The following is a 23198-nucleotide window of genomic DNA, read 5'->3' on the forward strand; positions in this document are numbered from 1 at the left end:
CAGGGCAACAAGCAGGACTGCTGGATGAGGCAGATATGTCTTATTTGTTAAAGCGGCAAGCAGCAAGCTTACAGTTTTCTTCTTTCGTCTGCGTTTTGCAAAAACTACTGACGGAAAACTCTATGCGCAAGAATGCACATGAGACACATGCTGCTTGTAGGACAAGCAAAATAATTGTCCTCCAAGGCAACTTCAGTCACACAGCAGAATTTAAGGGGGGATATGGCTTTCACATTTCGAGAAATAGCCAAAAAATTAACTTACTGAGAATCAGATTTTCAGTTTCTATAACTCTTTTTCTATCTGATTCCGAAATATCATCCGTATAAACCATGTAGAAGTGCTCTAAAGAAATTGTTTTATCAGCCAAGGTGGCGTAAAGTTGCGCGGAAATCAAGAAAGAACAGCGTTTTTCAAGCCACAATATCTATGGAACGGCGCAACCGAGCACCGCCATCTTGATCTCGTTGGAAAAGGAATTTCTCCATGTTCAAATGTGCCCTTCAGCTATCTTCTTTGTACAGAAACAAGCACACAAAAAGCAAATGATTGAAGCTCATGCCGGAGTCTGCGATTGTCTGCGCCCGCCACGTGACTCCAGCGCGGTTCGCCATCGGTCCGGCATTCACGCCGTCTGCTTGGCTCTTTGCACCTCGCGAGCCTGGAAGCCTCCACTTGCCATAATCTCAACGTGTCAAAATGGGCACTACGTGGACATTGCAGTAGCGTGGCCGATCCCTACATTTGTGGCTGTCTCAGATGCGTGGCTAAGCATACCGAGCATTGGCGACGCGGACTTCGCGACGCGACTAAGATTCGTGCGCGGAATCCTCGGACATGCAGCTAGGCCTTTCAGCACTCAGTGTTTCGGAATTCGTGCTTGCGTCAACTAACGGATGAGGATGACACTAGGCGTGATATGTTTCTTGTCGCCGGTTTTGACTGAGTGTCCCCTCTTGTTGAATTTCTTTCTCCATGCTAGTATCGCCAACCTACCCTCCTTCTCTGCGCTCCTCCCTCGCTCAGCTTCCAGCATCAAGCAGAACTTGCATGATCCCAGTTTGATTTTCAGCGGAAGCGACGTCATTGCTGCATAGAGGTGCGAGCATACAGCAAGCGAAAATTCGGGAACTGGAAATGCCGGAAGCGGTTTAACCAGAAACCCCGAGAATGTAAGTTGCGGAAGGCGACAAATCGAAGAACAGCGGTGCACCTCAAAGGTTGGCGCTACCTAGCAAGAGCGGCGGTGGCGCATGGCTGGAGGGGCTTTGGGGTCTGTCTTTGCATACAGAATTGGATATGGCGCACTGTCTCCAACAACCTTTTCATCTGGACGTCTCGGTCTAAACTTGTCATTGTGAATAAACATGCACGAACGAGACCAAACCAAGCCAACCAAAAGAATCCATGAATACTTTGTTTAGCGCAAAACAGCAGACACAAGAAAGACGACAGGACAAGGCGCCTTGTCCTGTCTTGTGTCTGTTGTTTTGCGCTAAACAAAGTATTCATGGATTTGCACCAGCTAGCCGGCCAACGCATTGTGCTCAACCAAAAGAAGCGCGAGCAAGAGCTGACGCAAGCAGACGATAGTGCAGAATAAGTGGTCCGGCTGAACCAGACGCGAGTACGAAGAGAGTCGGGTGGGTCCACACGACGCCAGTATGCCACTGCAGGGCTCTCTTGTTGGTCTCCTCCACTGATGGCTCGCTTGCCTCCGTGGCAATCTCTCCCGCTGTGCGTGTTCTACGTTGGTGTGGCAGGGGTAGACGCAGAAACGGCGCCCTGGCCATTTGAGAGAGGGTGGAATCTCTGCCACGGGTTTTTCTCTTCTTTTTTCTCTGCATGTGGCATTGAGGGGTCTCTTCTAGGCTTTTCCTCTACGGTGGGGTCAGAGCAAGACTGGTCAGCGACACTGCCGCATGATTTGGCGCACTGCTGAGAGCGTTGTTGGAGCACGGTATGTTCGAATTAACCATTGTAAATCCTTGCGCGTTCCACCTACCAGTTGTTTTCGCCCATCAGAATTTACATAACTTTGACGGGTAAACAGCATCAGTTTGTTCGAATTAAGCGGGTTCGAATTAACAAGATTTAACTGTGCAAAAACAAAAATCGCAACGGAAGGTTTTCACAGGTGTTTAAAAAAGAATAGGTGGGGAGGGTTTAGTTAATGCTGGGGTTTAGAGAACTGGAGGTGTTGAAAAGAAGTGATTCAGTTTTAATGTTTGCTATTAAAACTAAGTGCACTGACATTTTTTTATCAGGAGTAAGTCCTTTCACTGAGTGTCAGCCAGTAATGAAAAGCTGCTTTTGCAGTGAATTGTTGCTAAAATAAGTTGATGGTTGCTTTGAAATTGGGAATGTTTTCTCCTGCAAGTATATTTGCATGCAAATGTATTATTAACACTTTATTAGACAAGCAAAAGTGGCGAACAGGAATAGAAATTGTGCCATACGAAATTCATGCTTTCTGTAATGTTGGTGGATAAGCTGTGTGCATTCTGAGGAAGTTAAGTTGCGCTGGGAGGGCATGCAGTGACAAGTTTCCTGGCATAGTGGGCAGCAGGGTGGTGAAAGGAGTGGGTTTGGTGCCTACCAGCATTCCCCAGTGGCTATGGCATTCTGCTTCGATGCGAGAGGTCATGGGTTCGATTCTTATTTGTGGCAGCAGCACTGTGATTGGGGTGGAGTGTGGTCACATTATGCCGGGGGTGCACGTTTAACAAACCCTATAGCTAGCAAAAAATCCATCCGGATTCATTTGGGACGTTGGACCCCACGAGTGAATAGCTTCCACAAATGCAGTCAGATTCAGTGGGTGCACAGTGAGCGTCTGTCACTGAGGAATAACTGCACGATGCTTCTCTCAGTGGTGTCAACAGTAACGACCTGCCGTTTGATAAAATGTGTACAAGGAAAAAGAAGAACAAAGGTTATGCAACTCCAGCGGCAGTTCACAGAAGGCAGCACATCCATGCAGCAGCTCGGCAGCGAGCATTGTATGTGTGCACACAGTGCAGAGCACTCGACATGAGCAGTAGCTGCTCATGGAAGGCTGCTCAGTGGAGATCTTCGGAAGAGGCCTTTGTCTTGCAGAGCAAGTAAAACGTGCTCAGCAGGGTAGTGATGACGATGGTCATTATGGGCCGCTTTTTCTCTCGCTAGGAAGCCATGTCAACCAAAAATGTACCCCTTCCACCCCCCACTCCCCAGACACTCACTCATGTAATTCCTACGAGCCCTTAAGGTCAATTAAATGGAATGGAACCGTAACGGCAGAAATCGAACGGTGCTGACACATTGTCGAGAGGTAGTGAATGCTGGCACAGGAAAGAGCCCTAGGAGCTTTCTGATATGGGTATTTCTGCTGAAAGTGTATATCTCTCCTTTTTAATTTTGCTCCATAACCTGGACTATTTTGTGGAAATAAGCTAGCTCTAATTGAAGTACTAAAATGTGCATGAACAAGCTATCCAGCAGTAAACTGAAGGGACATATTTCTTGCACTTCTCATCTACAAGGTCGACTACAATGTTTACCTTGTCGCCAGCACCTCTTGATTTGTTTTCTGATCATTTGCCACTGAAAATGTGTCATCTAGTGGTGAAATGGCTCACAGTTAATCCTTCGGTAGTCTTTTAATTTCGGGCTGCAGCGCCATCTGAGGCACATCAGTCTACCATGTCCATCCTTAAATGTCCACGCAGTGGCAAATCCAGAAGGGAGGCTAGCAACAAGTATTATTAGGGTATTGGTGCAATATTCAGATTAGGTATATTTCTAACTTGCCAAGGCACTGCTTTCGCTCTGATTATCTGAACACCAAACTATCAGGGATAGGAGTGACTGCTTTGGCCCATTTTTGGCTAATCCCAGACTGTGCCTTGGTATCATGCAGTGGCTGGCATAAAATTTTGTGGATTCCCAAGGGTGATGTGCTTTCTTCCTGAGTTAAACCAATGTATCTATTGTCACGTGGTGGTGACGTTGAAGAACACAGTAGTAATACTGTGAAAGACAAAACTAACTTTTATTGGGCGAACCTATGCCCACAGTAACAGGCTACACTTATAGCACAATGATAGCGGCGAACACGGTCGGCGATCATCGAAAATCTGATCAGCGGGTCAAGCACGTTGGCTTTTATACATCCGTCGTCGAATGTTCCAGAGTAATCGTTGGGACCTGCGTCTTCCACAAAGTTCTACACTATTCGCTTCGTGCATACGTGCAATCAGATTACACAAGGTTCAGTGACAAACAGCGGATGGAACCATCGATAACATTCCAGAAACTTCATATACATGCAGGCGCGTCCTGCGCTGCGTGATAACATTTGTTAAGCGGTGAAACGTGGTCACCCGAGAAAGATGAACATGCACACGTGTCAGTACGCCCCTCTTAAAAAGCATCAAACCGATGCAGCAAACAAACGAAAACAAAAACACCCGTAGAAAAGAAACAACAAACTAAGGAAGTTTGTCAGCGTGTATAAAAGAGATTAAGACGCACCACGTGGACCACTTCAGATCGTGCGCGGCGCCACTGTGAATGTGGAATGTCGTCTGGCATGACCTCATAGTCCAGTGCGCCAATACGTCGGATGATCTTGTAGGGTCCGAAATAGCATCGCAATAGTTTCTCACCGACTCCTCGTCGGCGTATTGGGGTCCAAACCCAAACACGGTCACCAGGCTGGTACTGGACGTAGCATCGTCGGAGGTTGTAGTGTCGGCTGTCGGTACGCTGCTGGTTCTTGATCCATAAACAGGCGAGCAGTCGGGCCTCTTTGGCGCGCTGGAGATAGGCAGCGACGTCAAGATTCTCCTCGTCAGTGACGTGCGGCCACATGGCGTCTAGAGTAGTCGTCGGGTGCCTGCCATAAACCAACTTGAACGGCGTGACCTGTGTTGTTTTTTGCACCGCTGTGTTGTAAGTGAAGGGTACATATGGCAGGACCGCGTCCCACGTCTTGTGCTCGACGTCAATGTACATTGCTAGCATGTCGGTGAGGGTCTCCTTCAGGTGCTCCGTGAGACCATTCGTTTGCGGATGGTAGGCAGTTGTCCTCCTGTGGCTTGTCTGGCTGTATTGCAGAATGGCTTGGGTGAACTCTGCTGTAAAAGCCGTTCCTCTTTCGGTGATGAGGACTTCTAGGGCACCATGTCACAGCAGGATGTTCTCGCCGAAAAATTTCTCCACTTCGGCTGCGCTGCCTTTCGGTAGAACTTTAGTTTCAGCAAAGCGGGTGAGGTAGTTCATCGCCACAACGATCCACTTATTCCCGGATGTTGACGTCAGGTAACAGCCCCAATAAATCCATCCCAATCTGCTGGAATGGTCGGCGAGGAGGTTCGATTGGCTGTAGTAATCCTGCTGGCCTTGTCGGTGGTGTCTTGCGTTGCTGACTGTCTCGGCACGTCTTGATGTAACGGGCGACGTCGGCGATCAGACACAGCCAGTAGTACCTTTCCTGTATCCTTGACAGCGTCCAGGAGAATCCAAGGTGCCCAGCTGTTGGATCATCGTGTAGGGCATGCAGTACTTCTGGATGCAGCGCTGACGGTACAACAAGAAGGTAGCTGGTGCGAACTGGTGAGTTCTGCTTCTTCACAAGCAGGTTTTTTGTGGCGTGAACGAAGACAACCCGCACTTAAATGCCCCAGGAACAACGTCGGTGTTCCCTTCTAGAAACTCGACGAGGCCTTTTAACTCCGGGTCTGCTCGTTGCTGTTTAGTGAAGCCTTCCGCGCTTATTATTCCAAGAAAGGCGTCGTCGTCCTCGTCGTCTTGCGGAGGCAGATCGATGAGGCACATGATAAGCAGTCGGCATCACAATGTTTTCTTCCGGACTTGTATATTACCGTATTACCGGACTTGTATATTACCGTTCTTGCAGTCTGAGGCTCCACTGCGCCAGCCATCCTGAAGGGTCCTTTAAGTTAGCTAGCCAACACAATGCGTGATAGTCGCTGACGACTTTGAATGGACTGCCATAAAGGTAAGGGTGGAATTTCGCTGTAGCCCAAACGATGGCAAGGCATTCCCTTTCAGTCGTAAAATAATTGCCTTCTGCTTCTGTCAGTGACCGGCTAGCATATCACCTGTTCAAGTCCGTCTTCCTCTGGACTAGGACGGCACCGAGGCCTAAGCTACTGGCATCCGTGTGGATTTTGGCATCGGCGTCCGCGTCAAAGTGTGCAAGTACCGGCGGCGACTGCATGCGTCATTTGAGTTCTTGAAATGTGTCTGCCTGCGGCGTTTCCGACTTGAACTCGACATCACATTTGGTTAGATGTGTTAGGGGCTCCACGATGCGTGAAAAGTCTTTGACAAAGCACCTATAGTAGGCACACATGCCAAGGAATCTGCGCACTGCCTTGTCAATTGGCTGCAGGAACTTTGCGATGGCGGCTGTCTTCTACGGTCGGGGCGTCAAGATTTGCTGATGACGTGGCCTAGGAACAGAAGCTCATCGTAAGCGAAGCGGCACTTTTCCGGCTTCAGATAAGGCCCTGATGACTTGATGGCCTCTAATACTGTCGCAAGCTGCCTAAGGTGATCGTTGAAATTTCCGGCAAAGACAACGACGTCATCCAAGTAAACAAGACACATCTGCCACTTCGATCCTGCTAACACTGTGTACATGATGCGCTGAAACGTTGCAGGCGCCGAGCACAGCCAGAATGGCATGACCTTGAACTAGTAGAGGCTGTCTGGCGTGACGAAGGCAGTCTTTTCGCAATCTCTCATCGACTTCTATTTGCCAGTAGCCAGGCTTGAGGTTCATCGACGAGAAGTATTTAGGGTTGCAAAGCCGATACAATGCGTCGTCTATACGTGGAAGGTGATGCACGTCCTTCTTTGCGACCTTGTTCAGTCGACAATAATCGACACAGAATCGTAGGGTTCCATCCTTTTTCTTTACCAGGACTACAGGAGATGCCCACGGGCTTTTCGGCGGCTGGATGATGTCGCACAGCATTTCGTCTACTTGCTGCTTAATAGCTTCACGTTCTCGCATCGAAACTCGGTAAGGGCTCTGGCAGACTGGTCAAGCGCACTCTTCGGTTAATATGCGATGCTTTGCAACTGGTGTTTGTCAAATCCTCGATGACGTCGAAAAGCAGTCTTTGTATCGTCGGAGAAGACTTCTGATCTGTTTCTGCTGACTCATAGGAAGACTTGGATTTACATCGAAGTCTGGTTCGGGGACTATGCTCATCGGGGTAGATGCGGCAGAATCCGAGAGGACAAAGGCATTGCTGGTTTCCACAATTTCCTCGATATACGCGATTGTCGTGCCCTTGTTGATGTGCTTGAACTCTTCGCTGACATTGGTTAGCATAACTTCCGTTTTTCCTCCGTGGAGTCAAACGATCCCTCTTGCGACGCAAATTTCACGGTCGCGCAGTAAATGTTGGTCGCCCTCGATGACGCCTTCTACGTCAGCGGGTGTTTCGGTGCCGGCGGAAATAATAATGCTGGAGCACGGCGGGATGCTCACTTGATCTTTGAGCACACTCAAGGCGTGGTGATTACAAGAGCTCTCCAGCTGTATCACTTCATCTTCCTACAGCGTTGTCGATTTTGACTTCAGGTCTATGATTGCACAGTGTTAGTTCAGGAAGTCCATGCCAAGAATGACGTCTCGCGAACACGGTTGGAGTATAACGAAGGTGGCAGAGTAAGTCCGGTCACTAACGATAATTCTTGCCATGCAGGCAGATTCCAGTCGGCGTAATGAGGTGTCCTCCAGCGGATAAAATTTGAGGGCTTTCCCATGCAGTTTTAACTTTCTTCAACTGGGCGGCGATGTGTTCACTCATTACGGAGTAATCGGCCCCTGTGCCCACTAAGGCGGTAACTGCATGAGCGTCGAGAAGCACGTCGAGGTCGACGGTTCTTTGTCTGGCGTCACAATTAGGTTTTGGCATCGATCACAGTTGCGTCATGTTGTCAAGTTTTCTTTCGTTGGTGTAGTCGTGGCTTCCCGACTTCGTTGGGACGGCGGCGTGTCGTTATTATGTCGTCGAGATGGTCTTTTCATCGTCTTCGGCGGCGGCGGAGGATCTTCGTCAGCTCTACGAACAGCAGCTGCACCTCCATCGGTTGCTGCTTCTAGTTTTCCGGATATGGGCTTGCAGAGCGGCCCCAGGCTGGGCCGGTGTATGGTCGGTGCAGCGGCGACAGGTAGCGGCCTGGTGACGGCGATTGGGACGTTCGTCGAGGGTTCCACTGAGTGGCGGCGAGGTAGTCGGCGATATCGTGAGGTCGTTTGCCAATCTGTGGTCGCGGCGCGTTAATGGCGAACCCTCGGAGTTCCATCTCCCGGTATGGGCATCGACAGTAGATGTGCCCGGCTTCTCCGCAGTGATAGCAAAGCGGACGGTGGTAGGGGGCACGCCAAACGTCAGTTTTCTTTGGAATGCCCCGTGTGGTGACGGGTTGGCGTGCTGGCGGTGGCGGACGACGAAACTGCGTCGTCACTGGGCCCTGCCGTGGGCGCGGAGGGGGAACGTGGCGGCGGGCTACACCGGCGCATGTCATCGCTTGCGGCTGAGGCTGCGGCGATTCAGGGGCTACTCCGAGTTGTTGTCGGAGATCCTCATGGACAGCGTCGGCATTTGAAGCCACTTGAGGCTGTGATGAAGGGAACAGCTTCTGTAGCTCCTCCCGCACAACTGCTCGGATAGTCTCGTGCAGATCGTTGGTGGCAAGTGAATGAACTCCGGCGTAGTTTGTCGAGTCTGTGCGGCGGTTGAATTGCCGGTTCCGCATTTACAGTGTCTTCTTGATGCCGGTGGCCTTGCGAAGAAATTTGTCCACGGTCTTCAGTGGGCTCCGTACCATTCCGGAGAAAAGTTCCTCCTTTACACCACGCATCAGTAGGTGACTTTCTTCTCATCGGGTATATCCAGGTCGGCGTGGCGGAACAGACAGCTCATTTCTTCTGTGAAGAGGCAACATTCTCATTAGGTAGCTGCACTTGGGCGTCCAGCATAGTTCGGGCCTTTCCTTGCACACGACGCTCGTAAAGGTGCGCAGGAAGCCGCTACGGAACAGGTCCTATGTTGTCATGGTCGACTCCCGGTTCTCAAACCATGTTCTGGCGGCGCCTTCTAAGGCGAAGTATACATGCCGCAGCTTGTTGTTGAAAGTCGCGATTCGTTCTTAGGTCTCCAGCCAGGATTTCGGGTCTTCAGTAGCTGCTCCATGGAAAGTCGGTGGGTCGCGAGGATGTTGCAGGATAATGGGGGACGCTGAGGCAGCCATTGGGGTTTTCTTTGGCACGATCTTCTTTGTCGTCTCGGGCAGAAGTCCATGCCCTGGGTGCAGTCCTTGCAGTCGGCGGCTAGCATGCTGGTCTTGGGTGATGTTGGTTTTGTCATTGGGCTTCGGGCTTGGATCGTGGCTCTGCGGGGGCGTTTGGTACATGAACGTACTCAGCACCTCCACCAGATGTCACGTGGTGGTGACGTTGAAGAACACAGTAGCAATACTGTGAAAGACAAAACTAACTTTTATTGGGCGAACCTGTGCCCACAAAAACAGGCTACACTTATAGCACAATGATAGCGGCGAGCACGGTTGGCGATCGTCGAAAATCTGATCAGCAGGTCAAGCGCGTCGGCTTTTATACATTAGTCGTCAAATGATCCAGAGTAATCGCTGGGACCCGCGTGTATTCCGCAAAGTTCTACACTATTCGCGTCGCGTATACATGCAATTAGATTACACAAGGTTCGGTGACAGACAGCGGATGGAACCATCGATAACATTCCAGAAACTTCCTATACATGCAGGCGCGTCCTGCGCTGCATGGTAACATTTGTTAAGCGGTGAAACGTGGTCACCCAAGAAAGATAAACATGTACATGTGTCAATATAATGCAATATATAAACTATTTGGTGTATAGCTTTGCAGGCGTACAGGATTACATTGCCAGTGAGCACCATGTAGGTGAGTTTTATAGGAGTATTGACAGGTCACTGAAGTTAGAGAAAGGAGGAGAGAAAGATATGTTTTTTGCCACAAGTTAAAACACACGCAAACTATTGTTACACACAAACCTGCGGCAAATAACATGTCTTTTAGCAAGCACCTACTAGGCCAACAGGCAGTTCTGTTGCGACAGAGAAACTGCGATCATTGTGCACAACATTAATTTCATTTTATTTTCTTACCTTAGAAAGCTGTGAAAAGAGCTTATTGCATAAGGTTTGGGTGTAAAATAACTCATCAGCATCACAGAACCATCATGAACAAAGATGAGCACTAAGAGTTTGAAAATGCCATTGGTCTGGTGATTACGTTAATGTGGAAGGGAAGGCTGTTAGTCCCTGGCAGCTTGGCAGAAGAATGAAACTGAGGAAGTACATGGATGAGTGACTTTGAAAGGGATGAACAATGTGCCGGGATGTGCATGCAGGGATGCAGTGTTCACAATTAGGAGCAGAAATGTGGAGTAAGGACAGGCTTTCTTTTTTTTTTGCGATAAAGACTTGCCCATAAGGCATAATTCTTGGTGCGTATATGTGTATTATATGTGTGCTGCGAGGCCTGTGTTGTGTAAAGACAGGCTTGTGCAGACGGAATGAAAGAGCCAACAGGATAGAGTGGTGAGCCTTCATTGTCGTGCATTTCTATTTTCTTAATTTAAGTGAGTGTTATCATTTTAAGTCGGCAAATTATAAAAGTGGAATCATGTGAGGACTAAGAAGGCTTATCGCAAAGATAACCTTATTTACACATGCATGATCCTACTTGGTTTATGGTTAAGCCACCTTCAATAGAAGCCAACCTTTTATATCCCACATTCTATTTTTATCTTGCTTTTCATAATTCTGCCATATCACGGTGTTCATAGATGGTTGTGCCAGGTTTTTTTGTAGGTAGTATTTCTTAAAACTGTGGTAATGGTCTGGCTTGTGTAGTCCTTGCCTTTCAGTGGTGACTTTCTGCTTGTATCTGCATGACAGTATTATTATTTATAAACACTTGAGTACCGGTTTTCATTTGCGTAAGACATAGTCAGCGGCCTTGGGCTACAAAAGGAACATTTACACATTGTTTTTATAATAAAGCAGAGCACTGTGATTAAACAGCACCACAGGTGATAGGCAGTGTGCACAGAATTATACGGGACAGGGCATTCCCATCTTTCATGCTGCTTAACATGGAATTCAAATCTCCCAACTCCATTCACAGAGAAGGGATGATTGGAAAACAGTGATGCTAAGTGTCAGAGGGTCAAAATATTTCAGTGCGTGTCATCTGGACTATCCATTCTCCTCATGAAGGAACTTTGAGCATGTGATCTGCTTTCCACTATATTTTCTTGGGTGTCCTCAGGGGAATATGCAACGCTGCAGCAGTGTTATCAAGTAAAATTTCTTCCACGTGCCTGAATTCCGTGCAGAAGTATTTCATTACCTGCAATTTGAAGCTCACTTCTCACCATACTGATCCCCCTTAGAGTCCCTGAAACAGTTTGAACAAGTTTTGTAGATGCGTAGGGTACAAATACGGTAAGACATTTGCGCCACAATTTAAGTGAAGCATCTCATATTAACCCTTTACTGCACCTTGTTGCATTTACGCAACATTCTGATGAACGGCATTAAAAACCGAAGCAAAGTCAGTTTGGAGCTTCCTGTACACGTTGCATATCCGCAACATTGGTCTGTAAAACGCGGCACCTTGGGCTGCAATCTGCACTAATTCTTTGCATCTTCTACCGAAACAAACGTGGTGGAGGCTGCGCGCGCCCACGAGCAGTGATATAGGTAAGTTTTACAAATTGTAAATGTATTTCTCCATAAGACAAAGCACAAAAGAAATTGTTACGCTATGCTCCACATCCTTCTGACTCTGTAGGTTCAAAAAAACATTGTAATTTCGGAATAGTTTGTTCCTGGCGACAGAACGTTGCTATGTTGCACAAATGCAACAACGTGTACATGGTTTATTTTCTTCGGAATAGTGAAATGGCTCCGAAACGCTGGTTTGGCCTAGCAATTCCTCCTGATAGTGATAGCAGTGACTATTCAATTAGTCACGACAGCCACGAGTGTAAGTCCGTTTCGATTCAATATGTGGACAAGATGTTCTCTGGTCAAATTTCCTTTTTTCTTTTCAAAAGTACGCTGTGCCTCCGCACGTTGCCGTGTCATGTCATCATGGGCACAGCTTTACGTCTGTGCTTCGATGTTCTATATTTTTACAATAACCCGAAAACACTGCATTGTTTCCTGGCTGGACGGGAATCTGCATGACGTACTGCACGAAGTGTGAGAACCACCTGTGCTGCACAAGCATGTACAAGTGCTTCTTTTTGTTCCACACTAAATCATAGGTGCAACAATGATTGTCTCGTGCAAATAAGCATCTGAGTATGAATCGCACTAAATCTATCTTTTACTTTCAACTTCTTCTTCATTTGCACATTGTTGCAAATATGCAACATACCCTTTTTCTGCAAATTGAAACAACATACATTCGCTAAAGTAAGTTTCCATGGGAGTACAGGTACTATTATGCTTCCCTACAACTCCATGAATAATATTTTGAGGAAACAAAAAATTGTGCAGTAAAGGGTTAAGAGAGCTATGAATGATTAGAAGCAACCCTCCCTCTTAGCCATGTCCTCCTCTACTCATTCGCCGAGCAGTCCAGGCTAAGCTCTGCCTTTACTGGCTTTGCGTCATGATGTGACATCATGTCATCTACTGCTGGTGTCTTGGAGCCAGCGCGCGAAGTTTCTCCAACCTCTCCATTAGCCACCTGGTCGTCGATCTCCAGCAAGAGCTCTCCAAGCAGCTTGCGTTGCGAGTGTTCTGTTGCAGCGCAGAGCGTGTTCCGGTATTCCGGTAAATGCAGGCAGTCTGGGCATTTCGACGAATGACCGAAGGAGCCTGCATGGCGTAGCCACCTAGTGGCGCAGAGCTAGTATTGCTGTAACCAAGTGTAAAACATTTTATACATTTAAGAAGACAAAGTGTTCACGTTTACGCTGCTGCCAAACATTTACACCAGCAGCAAAGTGGAGTACGCTTGGTTACTGCCTTATTACCTCTCTGTTTGTCTGGTTGAGCTCTGTACCACCAGGTGGCTGCACTGTCCAGGCCGTCCTAGAGTTACTGTATATGCTACCACAGGTAGCAGAGTTGCGCGTAGGTCCGCCATCTTGCCTGGCAAGCAACCAAATCTATGCGGCGAAGCCGCACTCTGTTTTTGCAGGCGACTTGCCTACCGTATTGTCGATCGACCGTGGGCGCTTTTGCATCGCTTGTGGACTGCTTTTCCGCCTAATCGCAAACAAAGTGCATCGAAACAGCTGACTGAATAAGATCGTCAAGAAAAGGCGCCGAGATCGGTCCCCACCGAAACTTATGCCAAGCGTATCCGCCGAGTCCATCTGCACGCTCTCGGCGCGTCTAGGCTCAGGAATCAAGAAGTCTAACTAGGATAAATCACCATATTTCAACTTTCGCATCAGTGTCCTTACATAAACACAAGTAGCATGAGCGCACAAACAGCACAAGTAGCGATGAGCGCCGATGTGACGCGTCATGAACACAGGTATATATATGCTGTCGCCGAAGGATCACAGTCCTAGCCTGCGCTTCTCTGACGAAGATATATGAATAGACAGACGTGTCGACTGAAAGGCATCACTGAACTAAGAAAACGTTGCATATCCTTCGCGTGAAGAACAACAAACGGCTATCCAAATCGGTAGTAACAGCCCATACAGCGTCCCGGGTCAGTGGTTCATTTAGGACTTTTTTCGAAGTTAAAATGCCAATCGCAAGTGGAAATCGGTGTTGTGGCACTTCCGAGCAAGCTACTGAATATGGACAGCTAAATTTTCTATGTGGTACAGGCGTGAGCTTTAGTTGCTGGGCGATAGCGCATCTACCATGACTGAGCGAGACTTCTCTCTGTGAAACTAAAACTGCTTCTTGGTCCTTGACGTAGAAAATCATGCGCCGATGTTCGGCTTCTGGCGTGGCGTAGTGGTAAAGTACCGGGCTTGGGATTTGCAGGTCCGACGTTCGAATCCTAGTCGGAGCTTTTTGGTTTTTTTTATTGCGCCAAAATGCTCTCTCTTTCTGTTCTCAAAAAATATATATACAGTGTCCAGGCACCGCGTATTTAACGCGCTAGAGCTGTTTTTCGCACCAGTACCCAGTGCCTCCCAGTACGCCGCGCCTGCCAGCACCCCAGCATCCAGCGCGCGGCACTGGGCCCATAATCCAGCGCTGCACTGGACACTGGATACTGGGTTTTGCAATAGGCATACCTGCTTATGTGCCAAAGCTCTCAGCGTGTAGGCAGTCTTAAATATTACTGGTGAATAAATGACCAACCATTAGTATTTCGACTCTGGTACCCCATTAAATTTGCTGTAGAAACGTACCCACCTACTAGCAGGCACTGGATATCAGCCACACCTTCAAGTGCCACTTCATTATGTGCCTTTTCACTGCAGGGATTCGAAAAGTAACCTTCTGTGGGAGTGTAGTGAAAGTTTTTCTCTCACAGGATTGGCATAGCTACAATATGGGTAATAATGCAAAACACAGTAAAGGCCCTTACCGTATGGTAAATAACGACATTAATTCCTCTTGCATCCTGCTTCACATAAGCAGCAGTAGATGAAATATCTTTACTTAGTTGTGTAACCTTTTTATGTTCAGAAACAGCAACCAAAGCAATGCATTATCCTGAAAATGTGAGCTGGATTTTTTATGACAGTTCTGTGAAAGCAGTGTGGTGCATGGGTTTGAATGGGATCGAATAAAAAGCTTTTTCGCTTTCAGAGCGATTCGTGCAGACGGGAGCAGAGCACCCGGTCATTACATCATTCCGATGGGACTGCGCGGACACTGCGATGAACCAACTGTGAGATGCGCTGCGCACGTTGTGTTGTTTCTCCGCAGCTACTGCGCACGCGAACAGCGAACGCCAAGGTCGGCCGGATTCGCTTTGAATTTGACTGGTGATAACTTGTGTCAATCCAGTTCGCTGCAGCGGCGGCGTCGGGAAATACAAAAATTGGCCCGGGCATCTGCTTCTCCGCAATGCACGGTTGCTTGACTACCACGTGATGACGCTCTGCCAATAGGGGCGCTAGCGGCGTGATAAAACAGACGCGCAACTCTGCTACCTGCGGTAGCATATACAGTAACTCTAGGCCGTCCATGTTTGCACCTCCACTCATCTGTTAAAATGCCCAGTCCACTTGTGCTTGCATTTACCCATATACCGGACATGCGAAACTCTGCTACGGTAGCAGTCCTTTGGCATGAAGTGACAGCTGCAAACACGTAGATCCTGGCGCTGATCAAATACCAGCAGTCCAATGCACTTGCAGCCACTCTACTCGTGGGCTGCCTTGCACATGAACACAATGTCACAGCTTGACGTATCGCCAACCGCTGTGTTTGCAACCCGCAATGCTACGAGGGCAAACCATGGTGCTCGCAAAAAGAAGAAAGCTTGAGACCAATACTGACTGCGCAGCTCGCGTCAACACTGAGAACACAAGACACGAGTGTAGTGATAAATTTTAGTTTTGTATTCTCTACCTGTTACTTTTGTTTACAGAAACAAATCAACCAACATTCCAACTATTGAACTTGAAAAAGGGGGTACCAGCGAAGCATAAAGGACGCGCACACAAGGAAAAGGCGTTAGACACACGGACGCTGAATGCGTCCATTCGTGTCTAACACCTTTTCCTTGTGTGCGCGTCCTTTGTGTTTCGCTGGTACCCCCTTTTTCAATGGATGCGTCCGTCCGGGTCTAATGCCTTTTCCTTGTGTGCATGTCGTTTGTGTTTCTCTGGTAACCCCTTTTTCAAGTTCAGCATGCTCCAACTGGCCTACGAGCTTGTGCTAATGCAATTCCAACTATTACAAACAACATTTGTTCACTGTAAAGTTGGAAAAATTATCGATGACGAAACTAGGTAGCTAATCGGATAGTTCGCCCGACAGACGTCACACGCGCCGCTAGGTAGAAGGTGATGGCGGCTGAAAACTCGGGGGGAGCGGTGCCAATGTGATTGGTTGCAATGCACATTTTGAAAAGCTGATAATACATTAGATGCTTTAATTGGAGCACTTAATCATGCCACTTAATGATCAGAAGGGCCTACCCTAACGACTTGGTACATTTGTACAAAATGCCAAAATCGTTCCAGGGCCCCTTCCATGAGCCAGGCAGACACACTGCCTGGCTCTTGCTCTTGGATTAAGACAAAAAAGAATGCATTCGATGTTGGTGATGTGGTGCCCCACCCAGCTTGAAACTATGGTCGGTAAGCAAGGCCTTACTTGCTTCACCGATGGCTTTGGCTATCCAGTTGCACTGGTGCTCAGTGTGTGTTGCGACGACCACACCTTGTGGTATATGATAATAGTGGGTGTTATCTTTCTTAGTAGTATACACACGCACACACACACACACACACACACACACACACATAACTAAGCGAGCAATTGCTTGTGGGTGGGCAGGCATAGGAGTTTCATCAGACCGCGTCAGGCACCAGAAACCAAACACCCCTGCGTTGAAAAAAAAAATAAAACAGAACAAGAGAAGCTCAGCGAAGCCTACTAAAATTGGCCTCCATAAATGAAAAAAAATAAACAATATAGCATCAAACTTGGAAAACGTGTCATACCACATAGTAGGTTTAAACAACCATCATGGAGGCAAAACAACCATCTTCACTTTCACTGACAGACATGTTTATTATAACAAGATCTGAAACTCTGCACAAGTATGTGCTTTGATGGCAGCTGCACAAAAAGACTAAACAGTGAAAACTGTTTTGAAGATTTCTTGCTGTAAATACCTATGTCAACAATGCGTAAAGGCTGAAAATAACAGCATGAACCTCGGCACCAGATGTGCACTGTTTTCATTTTCATGGCACGCTAATTATTTTTCTTGTGAGACTAACCTGGGATCACCAGAGCATTTCTGTTTATTGCACCTACTGAATTGTGCCTGCTTTGATGGTTGGTGAATACCGGTTCTGAGTGTGTGTGCGTATTGCCTGTGACAGCTGCGCACTGTGCTTTCTAATGGTGGCCATGCTCTGCTAACTTGCATTGCATTTTACCACAGCTGTTGCAATAACACGCAGTGTGCATTCTATTTCTTTCTTTCTTTCTTGACATCAGATGAGAAAGGTAAGTACTCTTTATGTCTGTGGGTCTACCTCTAGCTCTTTTTCTTTTGGGAAAGCAACCACTTGTCTAGACAGCGCATAATGACTGAGCCCTCTTTTGCACTTTCGTATGGGATGACACTCCCATTTCCCACAATAGTGACAATGCCACAGATTTGGCTAGTTCAGCAATACTTCGTTTTGGGCGAGTTGGTTCATCTTGAAACATGGGTAACAGCACAATCAGACGACTAGAAAAAAGGGAGACACGTGCACACAAGCGCTCGCGTGTATGTTACTCCCTTTTTGTGGTCAACTGTTTGCGCTGTTGCCGAGATGTCAGGCTAGTTCATCGGGTTTCATTCTTAAAAGACTGCAACAGCACTTGACATTCCTTGTTTGTTTGCACTGGTGTGGTCTCTAAGGATGCTGGTATTAGTGCTGTGGTTCTAGTGATGCAAACAAATGATGTTAGCAGATTTCTCTACTGGAAGCCACAAGGGGTTTAACCATTTCATTTGTCGCATAATGCTTACACACTTAAAACCATTGATGGCATGCCTGCATATTTTTAAAAGCCTCAAGTCGTATTCTGCCTTCTTTCCTGGTATGGTGCCACTGTCCGTGTGGACACAGCACTTGCCATTTTTAGGCAACACAGCACTCGTGGTGAAGCACGTGCACATTGTAAATCACATGACTGTTCATGCTTCCATGGTAGGTGCAAAGAGGTTCACAAGATCAAAGCTCTGTGTGGGGAAAAAAAGAGCATCGTAACTGATTTGTTTGGCATGGGGTTGTACAATGCACCTGCTGTCTAATGAGCCTGTGAAAAGATGCCAGTACCCTTGATTTTATTTGCATTGGCTGGCACCATTATAGTACAGGGTGCTATAATGGACAGGGCTCCTTCCTAATACAGCACTTTTGTTTACACAAGAGAAATGCACCTTTAAGCAAAAGTAGTCAAGCCAATATAATACATTTCAGCAGTTTTCATTAAAAGCGGAGAACGTTGCTGCAGTCGAGTGGCTTTGCCACTTGACTAGAAATGCATTGCACACTTGAGAATTTAGTTAATTTCCCTGGCTATTCTTTCTACGCATCAAAAATTGTAATGAACATTGTTTTATGCAATTTTCTGAACAAGTTGTCAAAGAGAAAAGCTTGTGCCTTGATGCTGGCAGTGCGTCCCTATGTTGTGTGGCACCAGGTGCAGTGGCCATGCTGGCACTGTATTGCATGTCGGGTGCGTCAGTTCACAATGCCTTCTGTACTGCGTTTTTGTTAAGGCTAAAAAGCAGAGAAGTTCCGACACGCTTGCTAAGCACAGAAGCAGTGAATAAGACACTACACAAGGACAAACAGTGTAATTCTGGCTCAGTGAATGTTTGGAATAGGCTAAGATCTAGGTTCTGGTGACGCGTACATGATTTTCCCATTCGTAGTCTAGCCATGCAAAAGATGCATCTCTAGCCTAAACTCGGCAACTTTTACAATTTCATTCTGAAATGCTTGATTTTGAATGTTTGTGGTGACAGTATTAATTTTACAAGGGAGTTGTGTCCAGATCAGGGCAATAGTTTGACGTAATAGTTCTGCGAAAACCCTCAAAGTTGAGTGAAGTAATTAATAAAGGGAAAATTGGACATCCACCCGTTCGTAGCAATTGCTACAAAGGAAACTCATACGGGTTCCTCGAAAGAAAAGCCTCGGAGTTGGAAGAAAAATTCCACTTTATAAATTCCAATTGATAAATTTCAATTGATAAAGGGCTATTGCCCTTTATCAGGGCAATAGTGATTGCAAACGAATACAAATTGAGGTGTGTGCTTTTCTCCAATAAATATTTTGTGCTTGTCGATGCTTTCTCACTCAAATGTTTTAGGAAGATGGCATCTTGTGGTCCAGAATGTTCAGTGTAGCCTTTGGCATGATGACTTGCCTGATTGTTTAAAAAAAAATGCCAAGTTGCCCAATCTCAAAGGTCACATTTTGCTGTACTGCAGATGGAGGAGGTGACACAGCCGTTATGTTTGAAACATCATCGCTCGCTGTGAGCAGTGCAGACGAAGTCAAACTGGTAGTTTTTTTCTTGACAGAGCAGGCGAGTAACAGTGCCAAGCATTACATAGAACGATTCGGAACATGAAATGCAATTCTGCCAAATTTTAGCAAGAACAGAGCAGTGGTAAATGAATGTCCTTTTTTTTCTATGGAATTAATAAAGTGCCTGTTTCTGCGCAGTCAGATTTTGCAGTGAACTGTTAAAAAAGTTTTCTTATACTGACTTGTATAGTGTTTCTTCTGGGCAAAATAGATGGGGGCTTTGAACTCCAAGTTACTCCTCTAGCCTGTGTTCTAACTAGGGTGACCAACCGTGCCGAATTTAGCGGGACAGACTCGATTTTTAAATAAATGTTCAATGTTCTGACTGGCTGGCTGGCCAAATGTCCCCTCTCCTGCTTTTTTTTTTTCTTACTACATTTACAACAATAAATTGACCAGATTTCCTTTTTATAATGCCTGACAGCTTGTTTGCACATTATTTTTTGTGTTCTGTTGTATTGTTACAAACATAACTAGGCTGTTTTGATTTTGATGGGGTTCCAGTTCTGTTGTAGGCCTTAACCATTGACCTCTATCTGTATTGGTATCTGCTATCTGTATTGGTAGGCAATTAGTGCACCTTTCTCAATGTAAACTGTCCCATGGTAGAGCTAAAACAACAGTGCCTGGAAGATATTGCCTTCAAAATGTGTTCAACTTTGTTGCACATACTTCTGGCAAGGTTTGTCATCGCCACCCAGCCCCCATCCTTGCCCCCTCTGTCTTTGCCCACTTGAGAGTTGGCAACCCTAGTTTTGACCCTTGTTGCGTCCTTTTTCTGTGGTGGCTTGGAGAGCCACTACCACCATGGTTGCTTCTTGACCTTGCAGCAAGTGTTGATTGCACAGTGCATCAGGTCAGAGCTATAGTGAATTACAAAATCTGTTTGCTATTTGTCATACATGTAATGAGTAAGAACCGATGGAAATTCACATAAGGCAGCAAATCAGTAAAATTGATGTCCTTAATTTTTACACAAATCAGTGCTCAGTGTGAGCTAAGAGGTTTTGGTAGATGACCATGTTTCAGCATGTGTTTACCTTTAGGAATGGAACCTTTGAATGCTCAGGTTCTACCATGCAGTACTTCATTTTTTAATTTCAAAGCATTGGCTTCAAGGAGTAAGAGCAAAAACAAATGCATACATGTAGCTCTACAATTGCACAACTACTGTAACAGTGCAATGGAGAACTTGTTGGTCTTATTAACTGTTGTACATCTGATTTCAAACTGGCTAACTTGGTTGGTTCTGTGCCAGCCCCACTTCGCCCTCATGACGTAATGAAAAATAAAAGACCCAGTAAAACTGTAGCTTTTGAGAACTTGTTCCCTATTACTAAGTTTTCCTTGAAAAATCTCGGTGGAGAAATAGAGAGACATTGAGACAATCACAATGTGCACTAGCTTAAGAACTGATAAACAAGATGTGCGCATTAGCAGAAGGGCCCAAAGGAAACAAAAAGCCACCTTTGTTGGAAAAAAAAAGGAACTAGTATTCTCCGAAGGATTGCTTATTGGCTGAATACAAGAAATTATGGAAGCTCTAGGTATCAAACTGCTGGGAGAATCATTAGCATGGCCCTCCATGATGTTATCAGCAAAGGATGTATGCTCCCTATTAAAATCTGACATGCTGTAGCTGTAGCTTCTTCTTTTCCTTGTACACTTCTGATGAAGTGTTTTCAGGTGGTATTCTGGACAGCATCTCCTTTCTGGCAATTCACAGTGAGGGCAAGCTTGGCACAGTACCAGGAACGCTGTCAGCCAACTGTGGCAGCGTTCTTGCCAAAGTTATTATTTGAGAATACCACCTCAAATTGTTGCTTTCAAGTCAGCACATCCAGCACAATAAAAAAAACCTTTGAATTGCATTTTGTGGTCATCTCGTCTCCCCGTTTGTTTTTTCCGTTCTCTGGCACCATTTGCAAGCCCACATTGTACAGTACATTTGGCTTCAACCTGAACAAGCTTTCCAGCTCTATGCCACCCTGTAGGGCAATGTAATGCGTCCCTGGCAGGCATGCTGCGGAGGTGATTCGCATGCTAGCTGTAGTAGAAGACAAGATAAAAGCATTGCGCATGTTGTAGACAAAGCTCCTTTTGCTAACTTTTTGCTGAAATAATCCCGATGATTACTGCAGTTGCGTCCTGATACTTGCAGTACATCGTTGACCCAGCTTGCAAATCCGTGAATCTCTGAAACGGGCGAAGCGCAGAAACCGCCACACTCCTCCTTACACGGTCTCTGTCCCACTGCCTACCCACAGGGTTCGTCGAACAAGAAGTAGAGGCCCTCCAGCCAGAGCGAAGTACCACCCCACCGTGTGCTCCCCAGTATTTGTTGCGGATGGCAGCTGCTGCTGGCTCTCTGCCACTCCCAGCATGCCCTGGCAGATGTGAGATTTCGACGTGCTGCTGCTTCGCCTCCCGCTTTGTGCAATGAGGTGTGCGTGCGTGCGACACAGGCCTGGGACCACTTGACACGGGATGACGTACCACACCCGAGAACTCTTCTGCCACGCAATGGTGTGTGCACATCTTGTCCGGATTAGGTTGCTTCTTCTTTGTCGAGCGTCTCCCATCTTAAATGTTTTGTCACTTGTTGTTGAAGTGCCGCAGTCGCCGCCGCCGCCTGCAGGTTCTTGTGCCCTCACACCCAAATTTTCCTGTCAAGTTTTTTACCCCACCTATGTTCCCTTTTGCTTTTCTCTATTGTGCAATTTCTCTTTCTGCCTTGTTGATTTGTTTATAGTGTAACCCCCATGCCTATGCATAAAGTTCTACACAGTGTGCTTTTCCGAGGTGCTTCTTATTTTATTTCGTTCTTTGGTTACTTCCATGTGCGAGGATGAGGTGGCCATGCCCTTGGCTACTGAATGGCTGATTTTCGCAGCAAAGCAATGCTCTGTAGCTGTACCACTCACCTAGTCGCGTAGCCAAGTGTGGGTGTTGCAGGATGCGTGCATAGTTGCAGCAAGTCTGTGTAGGCCCCTTTTCATTATACAATGGGCTAGCTTTCCTGCAATGCCTCAAGCCCAAAACACTGCAAAAAAAAATTGCATCACTCAACTGATCGGTATGTTGAGCTGCCTGCGTAGTTCCTTGCATGCCATTGGTCTGCGAAGAACACACAGTTGCTTGGGAGGTTTAACACAAAGCAGTTGCTTTAGTGATGAGCATTGATGCCATACTTTGAACATCATGCTATGCTTGAAAGTGCAACTCGGTATTACACCTCTTCTGCGAGTACGTATTGTTGGTTCTTATGAGTGAACTGTTGTAGAAGGGCACTGCAGTTTTATTCATGTAAAAAGGTGGACCTCCATCGTCTGGTGTGTGCTGCCATCTCCTAGAAAGTCCTCAATTTTGCTGTAAGGTTTAAAATGATTTTGTTTCCTAAATGCATGTCTGAGAAGCCCTTAAGTGTGCTGAATAATGACAATGTTGAAAATAACTTTATTGATTAGAAACAACCTGTTAATATGAACTGTTACATCAATGTAGACAAAAATAAAGGGGTTTAACCGAGGGCCCGATGCTTATTAATCATACGACGAGAGCGAACAGACAGACACCAGGACAACATAGGGGAAACTACTTGTACATAATTATTGAATCAAGGAAATGATAAAAGTAATGCCAATGAAAGTGAATGAAAAAACAACTTGCTGCAGGTGGGGAATGATCCCACGTCCTTGCATATGATCGGCATTCACAAGTGGCAACTGGAGCACAAGAAATATGAAGTAGTGTAGGGAAATAAGCAAGCTGTGCAACTAACTGGGATGTTTGCTATGTAAGCTTCAAGTGTGCTATCACCAGAAATAAAAGATACAGATCTCCCATTTTTGGCAAATTTCAAATAATGCACCATTTGAATCCACGCACCACTTGTTA

The 23198-nt window shown here is 46.5% G+C and overlaps 1 protein-coding gene across 16 annotated transcripts in view; it reads left to right on the top strand.

Annotated features, from left to right (window-relative positions):
• LOC142587302 (uncharacterized) overlaps window positions 1–22099 on the top strand; it is a 410079-nt gene extending 387980 nt beyond the window's left edge. For 9 of the 16 annotated variants that reach the window (XM_075698179.1, XM_075698189.1, XM_075698180.1 and 6 more), the window contains one exon: window positions 21569–22099. In XM_075698179.1, the coding sequence (XP_075554294.1) occupies window positions 21569–21744 (176 nt within the window). In that variant the 3' untranslated portion in view covers window positions 21745–22099. Of the gene's footprint in view, window positions 1–5491; window positions 5599–21568 lie in introns of all 16 variants that reach the window. The other 7 variants (XM_075698187.1, XM_075698193.1, XM_075698196.1 and 4 more) reach the window with 3 other exon arrangements.
• The last annotated feature ends 1099 nt before the right edge of the window (window positions 22100–23198 follow it).

The sequence above is a fragment of the Dermacentor variabilis genome, chromosome 7 (genome assembly GCF_050947875.1).
Source record: "Dermacentor variabilis isolate Ectoservices chromosome 7, ASM5094787v1, whole genome shotgun sequence".
In the NCBI taxonomy this organism is placed as follows: Eukaryota; Metazoa; Arthropoda; class Arachnida; order Ixodida; family Ixodidae; genus Dermacentor; species Dermacentor variabilis.